Consider the following 21,046-nt stretch of genomic DNA (forward strand, 5'->3'; position numbering starts at 1 on the left):
AACCCTTTTGAAAGTGTTGATTTAACTCTGTTTTGAGTGGACCCCATGAGACACTTTCAAAGGGTTGAAATTAACACCCATTGAGTTGTTTTGGGTCCCCATATTTTGCTGTGTATATACTATAAATTTCCATAGTTTTTTCATACAGGAATTTAAAGATTCTAATGAGATTTTGACACAATTTATGCATATTTTCATTTTTCAAGGCAATTTTAGTGAAAATAGGCTAAATAATTTAGCAGAATCAAGGTTGCTGCGTAGTACAAGATGAGAGCACAATGACAATTTACAGCTGCTGAGTTTTAACACACACAGCAAATTCATCTGAGTTAAATTCTCGGTGTTGAAGCATATCAGAGTAAAGTGTTGACGTTAAAGAGTTAGATTTTGATAAATGAATATAATAAGAGTTAGAATTGATTTTATTCAGTGCGAAATCAAGGAGTTATCTTTTCTACACTTGGTGGTGTTATTTCCAACATCCGGGAATTCATGCAGCCCCAGTCACTGAAGAATTTTTCAGACGCCATTTTCCATCTGAGGTTTAGAACAGCAACTGGTGAGTCAAACTCAAGTGTGCCGCAAGCCTACGTTTGAGTGAAGGTTTCGGCCGTTAGATCGCCCCCTGGGGGCTGGCTGCAGTACAAGTCATAAAGCCCGCCTCCTCCGTGTTAATGAAGGAGACTTGAGCCCAAATAAAAAAAAATATTACACTTGCAATAAAATGTCCCGAAAGATAGTTCTGGTCGATTAAGGCACTGGTTATTGTGCTGAAATAGGTGCAGATCTTCATTTTTGTAAACAGTTTGTTTTTAGCAGTAATTTAATGCTGGGCGTGTCATCGTGATTGACAGCTGTGATTGACAGTTTCTCAAAGCGCGGCGTCTGAGCTTCGGCAGGAGACTGAAGTAGACTGAAATGTTATTATTCGATTTCTGTGTTATTTTACCATGACAAAATGAGTTCAGCAGTAAACTATAGTTTCTGACATACATGATCCTGGTGGAACACTGTTTATTCGCTAAGTTCAGGGCTTTTTTCGGGCTTTATTAGTTTGCTGATACACGCCTAGCCACCCAGATAGCAAAACACAGATCCGGCTAGATTCTCGCCTGCCAGAGACTTATCTCTTAGAGCTCAGACTGACTAATGTTACCTCTGCTGGACCTACTCCGGATGCCTGGACTCACTGCCCGATTCCAGTCCGAGTCAATCGAGCCAGATGCGGCGGCCGAGCGAGCCGGCGCTGCCGCATGCGAGCCGGAATCAGCCCGCGACGCCGCGAGTAAGTTATGCGCTGTGGCCCGGAGCTGGCGCGATTGAATATATAAAACCCTCATATTTGTTAACGTTATTACATCCATTTGTGTTGATATGACAGCAAACGCATGCTGAGAAGTTCGGGGGGCGTAGTTGATTTTGCATAAACCGTTTGATTGGAAGCTCGACTCTGCTTATTTTCGCGGCCCCTCCTCTGGCTCCATCAGACAATCCTTCTGCGCATGTCTGGCTCCAATTTCAGCAGTCTTTTGCGACAGTTTGTGCCCGTCAAGCAGGCGTTTTGCCCTCAAGGCGTTCAATGGGAAAAAGGGCTGTCGCGTCGTCCATATTTTTTACAGTCATTGGTCAAACTACCTAAATGTTGGTATTTTACTGACTTTCTCTAAGGAAATACAGTTGTAAACATATTGTTAAGTTAATAACTTTAGAATGGAGTGAAAATTTTAATCTTCTGCGGTTCATTCATGGTCGTTTGTGTATCTAGCTTAACTGCATTACTATTGACTTCTTTTCAAGAATGTTTTATATATGTTGACGCATACATAGTGCATAAAAACATCAAATGTACATGTTCAACACATTTCTGTCACGCTTAATGCCATTTTGTGCGTTGTTACCCATCTGTAAAATAAAATCGACACTTCTCCTTTAATTCGAAGCAAACTAGCGAGGGAATCCCCGGAGCAGCCTAGCCTACTCTGCCGGATGCTAACGGCAACACAGGACGGTTTCCATAAGCTCTGGAGAGTTTCTAAAACATATCTGGTGAGTAAATGAACATATGCTTACTTGTAAAAGGCTTCCTGACTAAAACATATGATTGTTTGTTATTCGTGTACGTTAATTTGGTTGTTTTAAACACCGCGGCCCTTTTAAACTGGTTCATTCGTGGCCGTCCATATACCGTTAGTTGATAGACTCGTGTGATAACGTACGCTTGAATTATATTAAGCGTTGACAACCATTAAAGTCGGAATGTTAACATTAATGTCTTTAAATGACCGCGTTTGCACTTTCTCAGACTTTTAAGGTTACAGAAGTCTCCCGGAAGTTGTGGGACTAACGTTAACGTTATCCCGCAAATGCACAGAGACTCCCAGATGCCCAAGTAGATGCCCGCAAATGAATGATAATCTCCCGGAAATCGCGCGTCTCCCGCCCGTTCATTAAACACTTTGCACACCCCTCTCCACCGCATCCCTCCCAGCTCTTCAGGTACGTCGCGCGCAAGTCACCCCCACCGCTCTTTAGGTACGTCGCGCGCAACTCATCCCATTGTTCTTCAGGTTCTCATCTCTCCCGCTACCTCCCGCAAATCAACTCTGTATCCCCCGAAAATTACTTTTCCCAACTCGGGATGTCTGACGTTAGTAAGTTAGGCTATTTCTGTAGTCAGGAACATCTTAGTCAAGCTTTTTCTCCCGCATGATATTGTGCTTAAAACTATAGGCTAAACTTAGCATGTACTGTACACAACATTTCCGTTTTATTAAAGACAATTTAGTGCGTTGTAAACAGCCACCTGTCTGTAAAATTAATCAACTGATTCATATTTGAGCAGCCTAATGATGATACAGGTTTGATTTGTAGATTTATTATCAATAATCAACATCTGAATCAAAAGATATCTGAAAAAGTGTGAGGCATACTTTGTGATGTTCATCTCTCCTTTTATCTGAAGGTTATGCATATATGTTAGATACTAATTTTTTGTTGTTTTTTTAACAGCCACAGTTCTCTATACAATAACACAAGACCCTGTGAGGGTGGCTGATTAGAGACGGATGGTGTATTTCCAGAGTTGGTGAAATGACCAAGCACACCTTCTTGGTCATATGTGGTGATAATAATGAAGGTATGTTTGATAAAGTTCTGTATTTGTTTCACAATAAGCTGAGAGGGTATTAGAGCATTAGAGAATAACAAATGACATGAAGGTGAAAAGTTTTGTATTGTGGGTGAACTGTTACTTAAATAATGTTTTGCTCTTTACTTTGCACTTTTCCTCTTCTGCTTATCCTAATATTTTAGGTTATATTTGGACCTGAAACATCTGCTAGACTCCAGTAAAGGTGGCCTCAATACTGGACCTGAAAGGGCCTAACAAGTTGAATCTGGTAAAGAAACACGCACGCACGCACACACACGCTTACAGAAAACTGTTGTTTATGAATATTTTTTACACTGTGGCCAATATTTTGGGGAAGTCAGCATCACTAAATGATATAAAAGATTTTAAGCTCCTCTAAATTTTGCTCCAAGTGTTGTGTTAAATTCAGGATTCTGGACAGACAGCTGCCTGTTTTTCCAGTTCTAGTCATAGTGGTTAACCTAATTGTTTTTGGAGATCCAACAGTGATGTATGTGTTTTTTCTACTTTTCCATATCCTGTCACCTCAACCAGCTGGGAGAGTCAAGTTGTGGATCATTATGTAGATTTTCAAAAGGTGAGTTTAGATTTCTTGAATGTTTTATTTACTTCAAATGTTCTTTTAAATATATAATCGAATTTGATTGCAATTTGTTTTCAAACATTTTTCTTAGTCATGCTGGAGTCTTGAAGAGTTCTTAGATGAGCATCACCCTATATCCGTGCATCAGGAACCACCAGACGAGCGATCAGCAGCTACTACATCGTCATGGATAAAAAGGTCATCCTGTGGCTGGGAAGCACTTCATTCACAGGACAAGCTTGATGAGATTTCCTAGCTCCAGTTTGTTTTCACATAAGTTTACAGCATTTATACCTTCATTTAAACTGCTCTGTTTAATATGGAGGACCAAGGAAATACCAGAAGTGAAAGATTTGCAAGCCAAGTTGTTTAAAATGTAATTTCAGAAGAAAACTATGCGTTCAGAAGTAAACTATGAGTGACAATATATTGAACTTTCAAATTGCTCTGATAACACATCAAGTTTGGACCAAAGGACTGAAACAGCCTTTTTGAGCACTGGTCATACATATTTTGTTGATACTGTCTGTACTAATAAAACATTTAAAGCATATTTGACATTGTTGCATTTTAAAACTGAATGAATTGTTGAAGTGGTGAATGTTTTCAAATAAAATGTTTTTTCTTTTGTAATTTACAGTCTATTTGACCTTTTTACCATATTTACACTCAAGAGAGTTGAATAAAATAACAATATATTACACCAGGCGGTGTTAAATATAGTTAAATTTTTTAACTCTGCCCAGAGTTAAAATTAACCCTTACTTCGGTGTCAATGTGCCAACCCTTTTGAAAGTGTTGATTTAACTTTGTTTTGAGTGGACCCCATGAGACACTTTCAAAGTGTTGAAATTAACACCCATAGAGTTGTTTTGGGTCCCCATATTTTGCTGTGCAGGCAGATAAGGCAGTGCAGAATAAAAATGAACGTGTCAGCTTGCTACATTTCCACTGTTGCCTCTTAGCATGTACTAATAAACTATAATCTCGGTTTTGTAAACCCTGTTGTCATTGTTTCGCATTTGCATTTTTATTTGCATATAAATATGAAGCAGAACAATGAAAAAGCACCACAGGAAATACAAAATGTATCTGTTTTCATACAGAGTAGCCTAATCCAGAATGTCAGTCCAAGTTAGATTATTTATCTGATCCAAGCAAGCAATTCTCAATCCCAATCCCGGAGGCCAGGAAATCCAGCATGTTCTGGATGTCTCCTTTGTCTGTCACATCCATTAGTCTTTCATTATATGTATGTTGTCAGATTCCTTAGAATCAATTTCAGTCTGTTAATTTAAATACTATTACTAGACTAAATACTAATACTATTACAAGAATATAGTATAATTATATCTAGCAAAAAGTTAAATTCTATGAGATTGGTTAACTTAATATTCAGGGGCAAAATTGACACAGCTCCATACTCCACACAACAGATGAATGAATAAGAAGCATTTACAACACATTGAATGCATTGGTATTACTGCATAAATCTTGTTGTTTTTTGTTTCATTTATGTTCAGCTAACAAATATTAGTTTTTTAGTTATAAAGTATGAAATGCAAATGGATGGAAAATGAATTTGCAATCAGAATACATAAGGCTTATTTGTTAGGCCTAAATACTTATTTTTGAGTGTCTGTCCTGCGAGACACAACATTTTGTTCCATTGTATGTCCACATACAGTTGAAGTCAGAATTAATAGCCTCCCTAAATTATTAGCCCCCCTGTTTATTTTTTTCCACAGTTTCTGTTTAACGGAGGGAAGATAGTTTCAACACATTTTTAAACATATTAGTTTAATAATTCATTTCTAATAACTGATTTATTTTATCTTTGCCATGTTGACAGTAAATAATATTTTACTAGATATTTTTCAAGACACTTCTATACAGCTTAAGTGACATTTAAAGGCCTAACTAGGGTAAAAAAAAAAAATTAACTAGACAGGTTAGGGCAATTAGGCAATAATTGTATAACGATGGTTTGTTTTGCTATTGGTGAATTGAAAAAACTAAATTGGCTGTAGTGTGTGTGTGTGTGTGTGTGTGTGTGTGTGTGTGTGTGTGTGTGTGTGTGTGTGTGTGTGTGTATGCAAGAGTGTATGGATGTTTCCAGTGTTGGGGTGTGGCTGGAAGGACATCCTCTGCGTAAAACATATGCTGGATAAGTTGATGGTTCATTCCACTGTGGCAACCCCTAACTAATAAAGGGACTAAGCCAAAAACAAAATGAATGAATGAATGAATGAATAATGACTTCAACAAATGTTGTAGTTGTTGGACTGTTGCACTTTTTTGTGTTGTCAATATTCTCATGTTTATGTAGTTTCTATTGGTGTGTTTGCACTGTTATGTGCAATGTTTATGTATGTATAACCACTTTCGATGATATTTTGGGTCATTGGAATTGGTATTTTGGGAGTCGCAAGCTGATAGATTTGATAACCCCTGCAATAGGTTATGCACAAATAATCAGATTTGACCTGACCTGTGGATGCAGCTGTGAAGTCCTTAATTGCATAATACCACACGTAAGTGTCTCTGCATATCGAAAGTGTCTGTGGATGTCAGGACTCCTCTTCACTCTGTTTGATTGACAGCTCCATTGAGTCATATACGGCATGTTGACAGCCGCCATTAAAGCGTCCCGTGTCAGGTTATGTTTTACAAGGCTTAAGCGGTAACTCAAGCGGCTGCCTGTGAAACAGTGGCAGTATGGATAGCTGTGTATGTGTGAGTGAGGGCTGACATGCTGGGGGCGAGTTTTTGGCTACACTTACTCATACATCAAATTCACACAAGCCAAGTACTGTATCTGTACTACTGAGGCAAACGAAAGGAAGGTCGTTTCGATGTAATATCGAAGAACAATAGATGCCTCTGCCTGTTAAGTGTCCTAATGCGTCCGGACACACTGCCAAAAGAAGTGCTTACAATTTCTGGCTTACCGCTGCATTAAATGCATTTATATGGTGCAAATGAACACAAAAAGAGTGAGTAGGAGTGCATGTATTGCAGAAAAGTGAACCAAGATATGCGCAGCGATTATCTGAATGCAGACTATAGCCAAAACAGTATTTCTTTTAAAAAATAGGGTTAAATCCAACCCAGGCTCATTCTGAAAATGTACCCTGATATACTTTTCTGGAGAGCGCCAAATACGTACAAGGAGCTACATTTTTTTGCAGTTTTTGTTTTCGCGAATACACCAAAGGCAGCTGTGTACGCTTTTTCAGATGTCGAATCTCTCTCAGGAGTGCCATTCGCACCTGATGTTCACGTGTAAATCCACCAGAGGCCGATGTGTACGCTTTTCCAGATCTCAAATTTCTCTTGCAAGTTCCATTTGCGCCTGCTGTTCTCGCGTAAATCCACCAGAGGCTGCTGTTAACTGACTAATTTACTGACTGACCAACCAACTGATCCACCAACCCACCCACTCTTCCCTAAAACCAACCAATAGTATTTTAAAAAGCACCAATTAACCCGTCCACCCTCTTTACTAAACCCAATCGCAGTGTTTTAAAAAGTAATCTAGAAAAAGAAAAGCCCCCACCTGATTTTTACAAAGTTTTCAGATTTCACCACATTCTCACCCTGTTATTTACTTGTTTTTTGTTGGCTTGTTTTTGTTTTACCTGCTTTCTGGAACCGTTTTTCACCAGACTCAAACCCCGTTGTCGTGGTCAACTCTGCTTTGCATCTCAAGTCCGCTAATGTATGTGTCGAGCTAACTAGACAAACTGATAACAGCGGGAAAGCCGTCCATAAGAAGGTAAGCGGTCAGCTGGTAAGCAAGAAAAGGAACATCATACCACCCCATATCATTCGTTTAAAACACTAAATGCAGCCATATGTAGCTCTGGCCAAATAATTCGCAATCTTCAGAAAATTATATAAGGGTACATTTTCAGAATGAGCCTATGTGGATTAAAATAGTTTTAATTGCATCTCCTTGCATATTATTGATACATTTTAAACTGTTATTGTAACCCACCGTTGTGTCAATTATTGACTGCTGAGTTTAAAAGTGTAATTTAGATTTAACAGAAAAAAAAAATGGGCTTGTCGATATTTGGCCTAACGTTGAGCTAAAACGACCCAGCCTTTTTTAGAATGTAGATTTTAAAAAAAGAAAACATTTATCTGTACTGAAGCAAGCACGGAAGACCTTTTAAACCCTTCAGTCATTTCAGACAGCATCAGTTTTGTCAAATATAAATATATTAAGCAAACAGTTAGTGTTGATGAGATGGTTCTGCTCTCTAAAGAACAATATCAGTGTGTGTATACATCTAAGAAAATCTTAAAGATGGGTTATTGATCAAGCCAAATACAATAAAAAAGTAAAAAGAATCTACACACTGCCCCATGCCACTGCCATAGTACTGTTCTGGGCAAAAGTGCAAGCAGGAATGGGCAGAGCAGGGAGAGTAGCAGCAAGTCAACTCCTCATGGTGTAACAGAACAGAACCCGAAAGCATTCATAAACCATTATGATTGATTATGAGTTTATGTAAATGCAAGAGAAATGAGGCTGATTGCCATTTACTTGGCTAATATACTTTGAAGCTAGAAGGAGTTAGGGATGGTGGAGGCAGTGTAGAATTGGTGAGCAGAAAAATGCTGAACAGGGACCAGATATATGATTTAAATAGACTAATGTGACTGATGTCAGAACCAGACTGGTACACGTCATGAACAACTGACTGTCAGCTGATGCAAGCTTGACTGATGTGTCAACATGTGTTGGAGTGAACAATATATGCTTGATATCTATAGACACCTTTTAGACTTTTGAAACAGTAGTTTTAAGACCCTCTTTGATTCCCACAATGCAGTAAATGGACACTATCCAGTAGGTGCAATTTAGGTTCACGACGTGCAAGCAAAATAAAGACAAACAAGACGCTCTCAACAAAGTTCAAGACAAAGTGTTTTCAGTAGAGCAAACCTATTTTCATGATGATTGGAGAGCCAATGGCTATATGTCAGAAACAAAAAAAACAATATCAAGTATCCAATTCGTGCCTACCTGATAGTAGTAGCCATTGTCTGTCTGGTACGGCTGTGCTGCGATGGTGGGGGTCCCAAGTGCCGATTTTAGGATCTCCTCACAGCCTGAATTGTAAAAAAAGAAATATTAATGTCATTACTATAGTGATTAAATACACTTTATCTATTGCTTAATCCTTGGCTCCTCAGAAAAGTAAATAAGTGGAGCAGTGGGTAGCGCTGTCACCTTACAGCAAGAAGTTCGCAGGTTCAAGCCACTAAGTCAGTGTGTGTGGATGTGAATGCAAGAGTGTATGGGTGTTTCCCAGTGTTGGGTTCCCAGTGATCCGCTGTGTAAAACATATGCTAAATAAGTTGGCGGTTCATTTCGCTATGGTAACCCCTGATTAGTAAAGGGACTAAGCTGAAAAGAAAATGAATGAATGACTCAATAATTTGGTTTTGACTGTATGTTATACAAATATCAAGCTAGAGCAATAAAAATTGAGCAAGTAAAAGATGAAAAGTGCAATAATGTTCTAGTAATATTGACAATGAGAATGGTGTCTTGGATAATGTCCCCTGAGGATATTACACTTCAATCAATAATGGAAACACAAAATGGGACCAGCTGTTTTTGTATAAAATAAAATGAATAAGAGGACTGATATTGCATTTATTGTCACATAGCTGATGGCAAATATTAGGAAAAAAGAAACTCCATTTCAACAGAAGATCAATGACACCTGTATCTACTACACCACTGCCTGTTAAATAATAAGAGGTAAGTGCAGGTCTAGACAATGCTTTACTGACACACAGATGCTGGACAGTATCTTGCATCAACTTTCTTATGATCCCAACAGTAGAAAAAGTTAATATATTTTTTAAAAAATGTAAAAGATGCTTGATACCATGTCAGTAAATTTGGTCATTTATTCACTTCATTTTCCTGGAAATTTGATTACAAACAAGGCACAATGCTGGATTTTAGAAAGACTAAAACTAAAAGATAATAATCTGCCATATACACTTAATCCAAATAGATTTAAAATGTAAGTAACTGTTGTTACTGCATTGCTTTATTTTTACAGATTGTTTGATATACATAGTGTTGGGCACATTCCTTTAAAAGAGTAATTAGTTATAGTTGCTAGTTACTTCTCACAAATAGTAACTGAGTTACATAATTATAAAAGTACCTAATTACCAGGGAAAGTAACTATTGCGTTACATTAAAATAATCTAATTTGTCAAATGACTATAAAATAAACATAAAACATTGTACATCAATCTATTTTAATGTTGTTGTGCGACAATGTAAGAGACAATAGCAGTAAGTCCTCAACTATATGTCTAGATATTATTTTGTTTAATTCCGTCTAAGCAATGCGTGTTTTGCGTGGTTTTTTATTACCTAATGGCTTCGTTTTCTACTTTGGTAGCAGAGCTCACGTTATCACCTGCATAGCCACAAGTTTTGTGGCAGCATATGACGACGTGAGGTGCTTTATTAGATTAGAATTACTTGTCACTGATACAAAAAGCTTATTTCTTTCCATGGCCATAAGTTACGTGATACATAAACATTCCTGCCTTTCACATCAATGAGGGAAAAGTAGTGTTTATATTTCCAGTTTGCAAATGCTACCTTTGAACTTGTTGGATTTGCCATCTGTCTGACTCCTGGTCGCTGGTGTGTGTGTGTGTGTCACTGACTCTATCTATGTCAATCATCACGTTCTCAGACACACCAATCATCATCACTGATTGGTTATGTGTCCCTTCCCACACACACACACACACCCTGAGACACTGTTCGCATGAAAACCGTGTCAGTGGTCTAAATTTTAGTAACGCACATTTTTTTATTGTCAGAAACAATGGCATTCTAACAGGGAAACGGCATTCTAACAGGGAAAACCGTAATTCAATTGATTAATTGTCACTAAAAAAAGTATTGACTTTACTAACGCAGTTTATTTATAATGCTGTTATTCTCATCTCTATTGATATATAGTGTGTGTGAGTGTGTGTATGTATATATATAAATATATATATATAAATATATATATATAAATATATATATATATATATATATATATATATATATATATATATATATATATATATATATATATATATATTTATATATATATATATATATATATATATATATATATATATATATATATATATATATATATATATATATATATATATTTATATGTATGTATGTATGTATGTTTTTGACCTACATTTTTATCACAACAAAACCTACCTCACAACAACATCCTTCTATCAAACATGTATGTAGACGTTTACATTGTGTTCCAGCGAAAGGGAGAAAAGCAGGGAAGAAAAAAACCTATTACTTCTAAATTAACAAACAAAAATGATATATTTATTGATAGGTGGACCTGGAAAATTGTGCAAAAATTTAAAAAGCTTCAAAAAGATGATGAATGCACTTCACGCAAGTACGCATGTTTGCATCGCCATTACTACATCAGTTTATAGGATTTTCATGTACCTGTTTTATTTTTTAATAGAAAAAAATATGCTTCTTAGATACTGTATTTTAAACAATTCATTAAATGTGAAAATACCCCCACCTAGACACTGTGGCCATTGTGTTGCATTTATAAAAGCTTCTGTCACTACAGATTTCAGAGCCTTGTTTGATATCATCTTGTGTCTAAAGCTGGGCTTGAATTATTGAACTACACCCACTCTAAAATTTAGGCCTTCATTACTACACAAATAAGAGCCAGAAAAAATATCAGGATCCACGTTTTTATGAAAACTGAATGTTCAACAGCAGATATCATGCTGACAAAGTGAACTGTTCTCTTAAATATACGGCATTGTTTCTCACACCAACAGACAAACACATCTGCAGAAATACAACAGGCTAAGTAAAATGCCATGAATAAATAACGTACTGAGACGCACAGTGAAGGGCGGTCCAGCCCTAGAATCCATTTATAGACACATAACATCAAGTGTAGAGAAGGCTCAGTGCTCTATGTAACATCTCAAGTGGGCCACAGCTCGACTTGGCTGCGGGAACGTCCCAAATGGGAATACTTTGTGGGTAATGCATAAATATATAAAGCTTTGCACAACAGGCCTGCTTTAGCACATACTAAAGACAGAGCAAGGGAGAAAATAGATTGGTGAAATCCTGCTTCTTTTAAATGCATTATATACTAAAAATCAAATAAAAGGATGAAAAATTGATGACTTTATCTTTTGGTACTATTCTCGCTATTAACAAATAATTGACTAAGACTTTTAGCTTAATACTAATTTGCTGTTTATTAATAGTTAGTAAGGTAATAGTTGGGTTTAGGTATGAGGTAGGATTAGGGATGTGGAAAAAGCTCATACTTTTTAAGTGCTAATAACAGACAATGTCTTAATAATAGGCAGGTATTAAGCCAATAGTTAGTAGTGAGAATTAGAACTTAAAAGTGTTACCAAAGTGTTAATAAACTCAATATACAACTTGACTTGTGAACCATGTCCAGGAATAAAACACAAAATCAGATCACTTTTACTGTCACATCAGCAGCAGCACATGTCTCTTAACAGGTAAATGCGGTATATACAAAAGACTATAAATTCTTAAAAGAAAACACACATTACACACAAAAAAAGGTGTGCACGTACACATAGTCTAAGTGTTGGTGGATAATTACTGTAGACAGTATTGTTCATTCATTTCCAAAAGAGACAAAAGCTGGCCTCCAGACGCACATGATTTGTCCCAAGAGTCTTCTCTTAATGACTGTTACCTTTGCCTTGTTTAATTAGGGTTTAAATGGCACTTGGGAGCGGATTTCCTTACAGCTTGCATCAGCAATGCATTAAAAAAACACAGTCAGTTTTACTAAAGTCAGAAGTTTGTTAAATAGAAAAGCCTTTTTCGTGGCTCAAGTTATTGCATATGCATTTGTTGGAGTTTACATTTCAGGTGTAAAACTTATAAAAGGAGAGTATTTTAATAAATCTGTGTAAGTCCTATGACTTACACAAAGCAGCACTTAAGGGAGGGAGGGTGGTTATAAAGGGTTGTGTGTTTTTAAAGATATAATAATAATAATAATAATAATAATAATAATAATAATAATAATAATAATAATATACAGTTAAAGTCTCGTTTATTACCGCCCGGATTTATAGCCCCCCGTTTTTTCCCCCAATTTCTGTTTAACGGAGAGAAGATTTTTCAACACATTTCTAAACATAATAATATATTATTTTAATAACTCATTTCTAATAACTGATTTATTTTATTTGCCATGATGACAGTAAATAATATTTGACTAGATAATTTTCAAGACACTTCTATACAGCTTAACGTGACATTTAAAGGTTAACAAGGTTAATTAGGTTAACTGTGCAAGTGAGGGTTATTAGGCAAGTTGTTGTATAATGATGGTTTGTTCTGTAGACTATCTGAAAAATTAGCTTAAAGGGGCTAATAATTTTGACCTTAAAATGGGTTTTCAAAAATTCAAAACTGCTTTTATTCTACCCGAAATAAAACAAATAAGACTTTCTCCAGAAGAAAAAATATTATCAGACATACTGTGAAAATTTCCTTGATCTTTTAAACATCATTTGGGAAATATTTAAAAATAAAAGAAAATTAAAAGGGGGGCTAATAATTTTTTCTTTATTTTTCTTTTCCTTTCCTTCCATTTCAACCACTGACACTGCTACTACCACCTGCACAGAAACCAACAGCACAACTGGGTTGTAGGTTACCAGGTTAAGGTCACAAATGGTTTGAAATTTCGGTTTGAACATTTGATTGATTGAGATGATGAGCTTCATACAAGATCTGGCAACATGCAAATTATGGAAGTTTTCTGGGAGCAATAACAAAATGAGAAAAATGAAGAGATTTGTGTAAAATAGAGAGGACTCTCTGGAAAAAGGAGTTTTGGCAGGTATGGATCCTAATGAATTTACTTCAGTATTGTGACATTTCCAGCTAAAACATAATACTGAATAGAGGGCAGGGTTTTATTTAGCAAACTAAAGGATGGAGAGCAGTGGCTAAGGATATTTTGCCCAAACCGCCAAACAAACGGCATCAGAAAAAGCAATCATGTCTGAAAACAACATTTCAGAGCAGAAGCTAATTATAAGATTTTGATTATTTTATTACAATTATTATAATAATAATAATTATTATTATTGTTGTTGTTGTTGTTGTTGTTGTTGTTGTTGTTTATTCTGTGGATTAGCTTGAATAAATGAATTGTTCACATCTAAATTTAGTAAATTTTGTTATTAAGAAAAATTTCTGGCCTTGCCACTGTTGAACACACACTGCTTTCTTTTTAGAAGTACTTCACAGCAGAAATTAAAACTGCCTCAAGTTTGCACCTCTGTTATTTTCCTCTCTGTTATTGTAAAGCCTTGAAACGATCTGGTCTGCATATGCAGCATGTACTGTAAATAAAGGTGACTTGACTCCACCACACACACAACAGTGCTCCTTTGGGACTCCAAAAGGACGAACATCAGTTTCTGCTTTGCGGATTTGGTGTGCGTGCTGGGAAACAGGGATTGGGGGATTCATTAGTGAAAGAGTGATTGGGAACACCACTGGGCCTCATTAAACACAGGACACTGGGGGACAAAGCCCTGGGCCTGAAGCCCATTTGGCCTGCCTGCTTCTCCATAAAGCACTGGCAGAGATAGACGTGACACCCGGGTCCTCGTGTCTGCTGGTGTCCTGCCTATTCAGCTGGCAGATATCGGCTTCATAAGTTTGCCAAGCTGCGCAAGTGTCCCTGGCTGACAAATGTTACCCTGTTTACAGTGCTCTTAATGACAGCGAAAAAGGGAAGAGCTGGTGTGCCCATCAAGACAAGGCAATAAGTGTCCTAAAGCAACTATAAATAATGTGAAATTACGCTGCTGAGCCATGATTACACAGTAACCATTTTTGGAAAACCCTAAAAATCCCACTGTAATCAGGAATAACATCCCCCACCCCCAATCTTTTAACTGAGAAGCTCAACCCACACTAACAAGTGAATTACTATGCTGTCGTTATATGGGAAAATGTTTCAATCGGATAAACGGTTCATTACAGGCACACCCAGAGATGCTCGTAATTTTGCTGTTCAAATGTGGTTATTTTCAATTAGGCAGATCAAGAGTGTTCAGTGGTGAAGCACACATCTCTAATCAGATTTTGCTCACTCATGCTATTCATTATCCCTAAGCATTACAGATTTTCAGTGGACACAGAGGTGGATGGAGAACGCCAATAAGAATGCAGAACACCCCTTTATCAGTTTTGGATTTGGGTATTTAAATGGCTTAAAATTAAATGGAGAGATAATACTCGACTGGAGTTGAAACTGCATTTATTTGAGAAATTGTGCCCACTTTCTTTCAGGATGTGTCTGTATAAAGGAACATGGTGTCTAGCAACTCAGCCTTCATCTCTGGAGAGCGATTCGGTTTGGAACACTTTGTACTGAACTGATCCACTGCTTGTGACAGAACAAGTATATATATATATATATATATATATATATATATATATATATATATATATATATATATATATATAAAACTAGACTGTATCAACTTTTTTGTTTTCAATCAGAGTGCTATTTTATAGCCAGCGAACAAACTAATTGGGCAAATCTTTTTAAATAAATTTTGTTCTGAAAAAAAAATTGTTTGTTCTGTAGACTATCGAAAACATATATAGCTTAAAGGGGCTAATAATTTTGTTCTTAAAATTGTGTTAAAAAAATTAATAACTGCTTTTTTTCTAGTTAAAATAAAACAAATAAAATATCTCCAGAAGAAAAAAATACTATGAAAATTACTATGAAAATTTCCTTGCTCTGTTAAACATAATTTGGTAAATATTTAAAAAGAAAAAAAATTTAAAGGAGGGCTAATAATTCTGACTTCAACTTTATATATATATGAAGTAAATTTATTTAAGCATTAGAATGCATGATGATTATTTTTGCATATAATATTTACATATTATAGCTCATATTTCAGATATTTTTACTGTGATGTTCTCAAATCTCATTTGATCTTGTAACAACAGATTCATCAACAGCATTTATGAAACATTGCTCAGAAACCATCATCTTACCTTTGATTGCAAACACTCCATGACAGAAATCTTTGAAGTTTATTCTGCCGTGAGCGTTGGGATCCAAGTACTTGGCAAACTTCTTCACCTGAAAAAAAAAGGAAGACAGTCATGAGAGCGAGATGCATAAAGGCACCTTGATGATGAGGATGGTCACATGTTCAAGATGGTACCATGCTATAAATAAATAAAAGAGCAGATGTGTTATGAGTGGTCAGATGCTGCAGTATTAGAGCGGCTGTCAGGACAGGTCAGCAAGTCTCTGTGATGGACAAACGTCTAAGAGAAATAGACTGATCCTGACATACTGCTGACACCTGACAAGACTCGCTTACTCGACTCCTACACCATTAGCCTTCAAACACCTTGCTCAAGCGTGGCTGCCTCTTTCAGAAACTGTATTAAGCTGTTTTTTTCTGATGACACTGAATAATGTATTGCTCAGAGGCTGTTTTTATGGCGTAATAGGCTTAAATATCTCAAATGCGCAACTAAAATTTGCTGAACGAAAAACAAACATTGTTAAAGTCTGTCAAAAGCTTTTAAATGAAGGTGAGTCATATAATGTGATTCTGAAAAAATGTAATAAGAAATGTAAATAACTATTTTGTTGGTTTTAAACTCAAACATCTCCATGTGCTCAGCAGACACACAACGTCATTAGACATTAATATTAGGTTAGACTTAGGTTGCCAGCATCTAAGGACAATGCTATTTTGACCTCCAATAATGACGTTGATATTTGGTTGATTTTAGGTTGTGTTGGAAAGTGACCAAAATCCAACGAAAGTGACCAAAATCCATCCTAAACTAACATCCTGTTGACGTCAAATACTGAAACTTATTAGTCAGATATGGCAACCAAAATCTAATATCTGATAGACATTATAGTGGAAACAACAACAGTTGATGTTGATATTTGGTTGTTTTTAGGTTGCATTGGAAAGTTACCAAAATGCAATATGCGTCTGATATTGGACATTGACGTCAGCCTAACGTTGGGTTCTGATGTCAACCCGATTTTCATATCCAAACAAAATGCGAAGTCCCACAACAATGAGGTACAACGTCAATCTGATGTCATGTTGATGTCCTGTGGTGGTTGGGTGATTTCAGTCTTAATATATGACAAGATAATATTTATATTCAAAGCTGAATAAACTATCACTTTTACTGTTTTAGGTGATAGAAACTATCTTTTGACCAACATTGTGTCAAACATGGACAAACCCAACCATTCTCTCAAAAAATGCTGGGTTGTTTTAATCTACTTTGGGTCGAATAGGGACAAACCCAACCGATTGGTTAAAGATGTCATTTAAATACATTTTTTACAAACTAATTACAGCCCAGCGTTTTTTACTGAAACTTGAGTCCCTTTATAACATGTCAACCTGAAATTTGTCAACAAAAATGTGACAAATGTATTACTATTTATTATTTCAGTTATTATTGTTATTATTATTATTATTATTATTATTATTATTATTATTATTAAAAAATTCTAAGGAACAATCAAATTTTCATTTTATTAAAAGATTCATTAAATAGTTAATGTTTTATGCCTTTATTTGATTTCTAGAAAAAAATATATATAAAAATATTTTGGCCAATATAAAAAAAATACAACACATATATGTGTATATATAATTATAAGTTTGTTCAGTTGGTTAGATTTAAAAAAAACATTAGTTAAACATTTAAAATTAAATCCAGAAAAAAAATCTAAACAGGAAACACAGAATTTGGTTTAAAAAATTTATAATAAAAATGCAACAAATTTTTAGAATAATGTAAAATTTGATTTAAAAAATTATATAATTTTTATATTTGATATACCTTTACAAAATGTTGATATGCTTTTTAATGTTTATAAATGTCTTTGTAAATGACATTGTGAAAAAATAAAAACTGATTTCATTGTCCCCCGAAAGAAATAACACAGCAACTAAAGAGATCTCATTAGTCGTGATTTTTTTTCATATGTGAAATTTGCCCTTAAGGGCTGTCATACTTATTTGAGTCTATGAGAAAACATTCCCTGGCAACACAGAAATCATGTGAACTGTGATTCACACCTCGCACACAGCTCCTTGACAGTGTCACTTCTTTCCAAATATATTCACCTCCAAGAGAAGGAGAAGTGTTCTTGACAAGTGCTCTGTCTTTGAGCCCTCAGCTTAAAACCTGCTGGAATGATTCACCACACCACCAACGAAACACAGACGTTTAGTGCATTAATGCTCACAAGCACAACTGAAGCACAGCGGCCATGACAGCATGTGATGTGTTCATCTCTGTGATGTTGCACACACCAGGAAGAGAGGAGCGCACATGAGCTAAATAAATCACTTGGCCCAAATTTAGTCTCCACAATAATTAAAGCAGGCAGAGAGAGAGATAAATCAAAGAGACATACAAAATAATGCTATTCACATCTACAAAATCATTACAAATTTGGGGTTAGTAAGTAGTTTTATACACTACCTGGCAAAAGTCTTGTCGCCTATCCAATTTTTAGCAACAACAGATAATAACTTGACTTCTAGTTGATCATTTGCTATCAGAAGTGGCTAATATGAAAGGCAAAGGCCTCTAGATTTTACCAAAATAAAATATGATCATGTCTTGATTTTTAATGATTTAATTAGGAGAGTAAGGTCTGACTTTACTTAGACAAAAGTCTTGTTACTTAACAGAAATAATGTCCAGTATAGAATATTAAGTCATGGTGCAATCGAAAAAGAATTAATATTGTGTCGGACTCCCATAAGCTAGGAGGACTGCATCCATACATCTCTGCAATGACTCAAATAACTTTATTAATAAGTCATCTGGAATGGCAAAGAAAGCATTCTTGCAGGACTCCCAGAGTTCATCAAGATTCTTTGGATTCATCTTCAATGCCTCCTCCATCATCTTACCCTAGACATGCTCAATAATGTTCATGTCTGGTGACTGGGCTGGCCAGTCCTTGAGAACCTTGACTTTTGCTTTCAGGAACTTTGATATGGAGGCTGAGGTATGAGAAGGAGTGCTGACTTGATTCATCAGAAAAATCTCCCTTCTGCCACTTTTCCAAAGAAATCAAGTTAAAATTTCTTGCTGAGAAACTGGCATCGACGACAAGACTTTTGTCAGGTAGTGTATAAGGAAATTGTTAATGCATAAAATAGGACAAAAGTAAAGTAAGGATTATTTGTGGCATTTTACGACAGCAAATTTAAGACCTTTTTCAGACAAACAAAACAATTTCTAAAGAAATAACCTGAAGGGACCACAATTTGCCAGTGTGTTCTTTAAAATACAGTTATTGTATAGGGAACACAAAATTAGTTGTTCGCCACATGGTTTGCTTATTTTACAAACAAAGAAAAGACAAAAGGTTGCAATAACTTGGCTCCAAACATTAGAACATTGAGATATACTCTACCATCCGATCAGACTGGTTGTGTGTGGTTTTCCATTACATATTTCTTAAAAAAATTTAAATCAAGGTAGCAAAATGAAAAAGATTTTAAATTTCTGTAAAAATATTTTCACCCCCAAGTTGTTCCGTTACCCATAAGACTTCCATTAAGCTTTCCATTCAATTTCCACTAAAAGATAATTTATAATAATATTTTAGTCAGGTTTTTATTTACATATACAGACTTGCAGAATTGGGAGTCCTTTAGAAGTTTTTATATATGTTAAACGTTCATTAAGGAAATCACAATGAAAATATCTTTGTTAACATTAAAAAAAAATCTTAAAGGGATAATTCAACTGTTACAAAACTTTGAGTTTCTTTCTTCAGTTGAACACAAAACTAATTTTTGAAAAATGTTGGATAGCAAAAAGTGACTGAAATTCATAAGAAAAATGTACATAAATCAGTGGCATCTGGTTTTCAACATCCTACAAAACCGTCTTGTGTTCAACAGAAAAAAGAATTGGACTACATTTTTGGTTGAACTATCCCTTTAAAGATGTGCTTTAGTGCAGTTGTGTTCAGTTGACATCAGTAAAACCTGTTTCATCAGCAGAAATGAAAGATTCCCACCACGTTCGTTCAGAATAGCTGCAGGCTCAAAAGTTACTTTGTGTTTCTTTGAACTCACCGAGCACATTCAACTACAGTCCTTTAATAAGTTTCATCCTCTCAGTCAGAAAATACATAATGAATTAAGTGATACAATTGCTTTAAAATATGCATTCTACTACTCTGTACCCAATAAAGTGACAGTTCACCCAAAAAAATGAATATTCTTATCATTTATTCTCCTTCAAGTGGTTACAAACATTTATGAGATGCCTTTTCTTTTAGACACACATAAACAGTTTCTATATTTGAAGAATATTGTAATACAGTTGACTTCCATTGTATTTTTTAATGTCGACACCTCCTGAGAGGAGTAAATTCTGGTTTTAGAGTGAACTATCCCAACAAAGTATCTTTAAGAGATGAAATTAAAGCTCAGTCAGGCGCTGTTGACCCTCACATCTTGTCTCTGTGTGTTCTCTCAGTCTCTATGAAGCAGTGCTGCTGTTAATAAGAGATGCATCAAGGGCTCAATGTTAGCAAGCTCTTCAAGGCCAGCAGCAAATGCAGCCTGAGGGAGGGGAAGAAGAGCAGAGGCACACATGTTCACCACACGTTCTGCACTCCAACATCCTCGTGCTCTTCAAGCATACCAATCACAGCAAACCTCCGCCAGCACCAACAAATCCACTGCAGGAGGAGAAGGAGATGGAGACGAGAGGGAGGAATACTGAATGAAGGTGAAGGATAGAAAGACAAAAGAGGTCCTCGCGCACAGTGTTCAGATTTTCTAAATTAATTAAAAATTAGTAGCCCTCCTGTGAATTTTTTTTCTTTTTCAAATAGTTCCCAAATTAAATATTTCACAGTTTATCGTATAAGATTTTTTTGTCTGTAGAAAGTCTTGTTTGTTTTATTTTGGCTAGAATAAAATTTGTATTATTAAACAATATTATTAGGCTCCTTAAGCTATATATTTTTCGATAGTCTAGAGAACAAACCACTATACAATGACTTGCCTAATTACCCTAATGTGTCAAGTTAATCTAACTAACCCTTTAAATGTCACTTTAAGCTGTATACAAGTGTCTTGAAAAATATCTAGTAAAATATTATTTACGGTCATCATGGTAAAAATCA

General features: G+C 35.8%; 1 protein-coding gene and 1 long non-coding RNA gene across 4 annotated transcripts in view; one reads left to right on the forward strand and one right to left on the reverse strand.

Annotated features, from left to right (window-relative positions):
* rab11fip4a (RAB11 family interacting protein 4 (class II) a) overlaps positions 1 to 21,046 on the reverse strand; it is a 95,835-nt gene that overhangs the window by 66,944 nt on the left and 7,845 nt on the right. For all 3 annotated transcript variants that reach the window (XR_015479711.1, XR_015479710.1, NM_001002533.2), the window contains 2 exon segments: positions 15,883 to 15,970; positions 8,773 to 8,858 (listed from right to left, as the gene is read on the reverse strand). Coding sequence is in view for 1 of the 3 variants with exons in the window: in NM_001002533.2 (NP_001002533.2) it covers positions 8,773 to 8,858; positions 15,883 to 15,970 (174 nt within the window). In the remaining 2 variants the exon portion in view is untranslated.
* LOC147845695 (uncharacterized) lies at positions 431 to 4,367 on the forward strand. The gene is made up of 6 exons (XR_015481021.1): positions 431 to 559; positions 1,941 to 2,046; positions 3,010 to 3,136; positions 3,313 to 3,398; positions 3,686 to 3,728; positions 3,826 to 4,367. It is a non-coding gene; the product is annotated as an uncharacterized LOC147845695 (long non-coding RNA).

This window comes from Danio rerio, chromosome 3 (assembly GCF_052040795.2).
Source record: "Danio rerio strain M-AB ecotype USA chromosome 3, GRCz13ab, whole genome shotgun sequence".
NCBI classification, from domain to species: domain Eukaryota; kingdom Metazoa; phylum Chordata; class Actinopteri; order Cypriniformes; family Danionidae; genus Danio; species Danio rerio.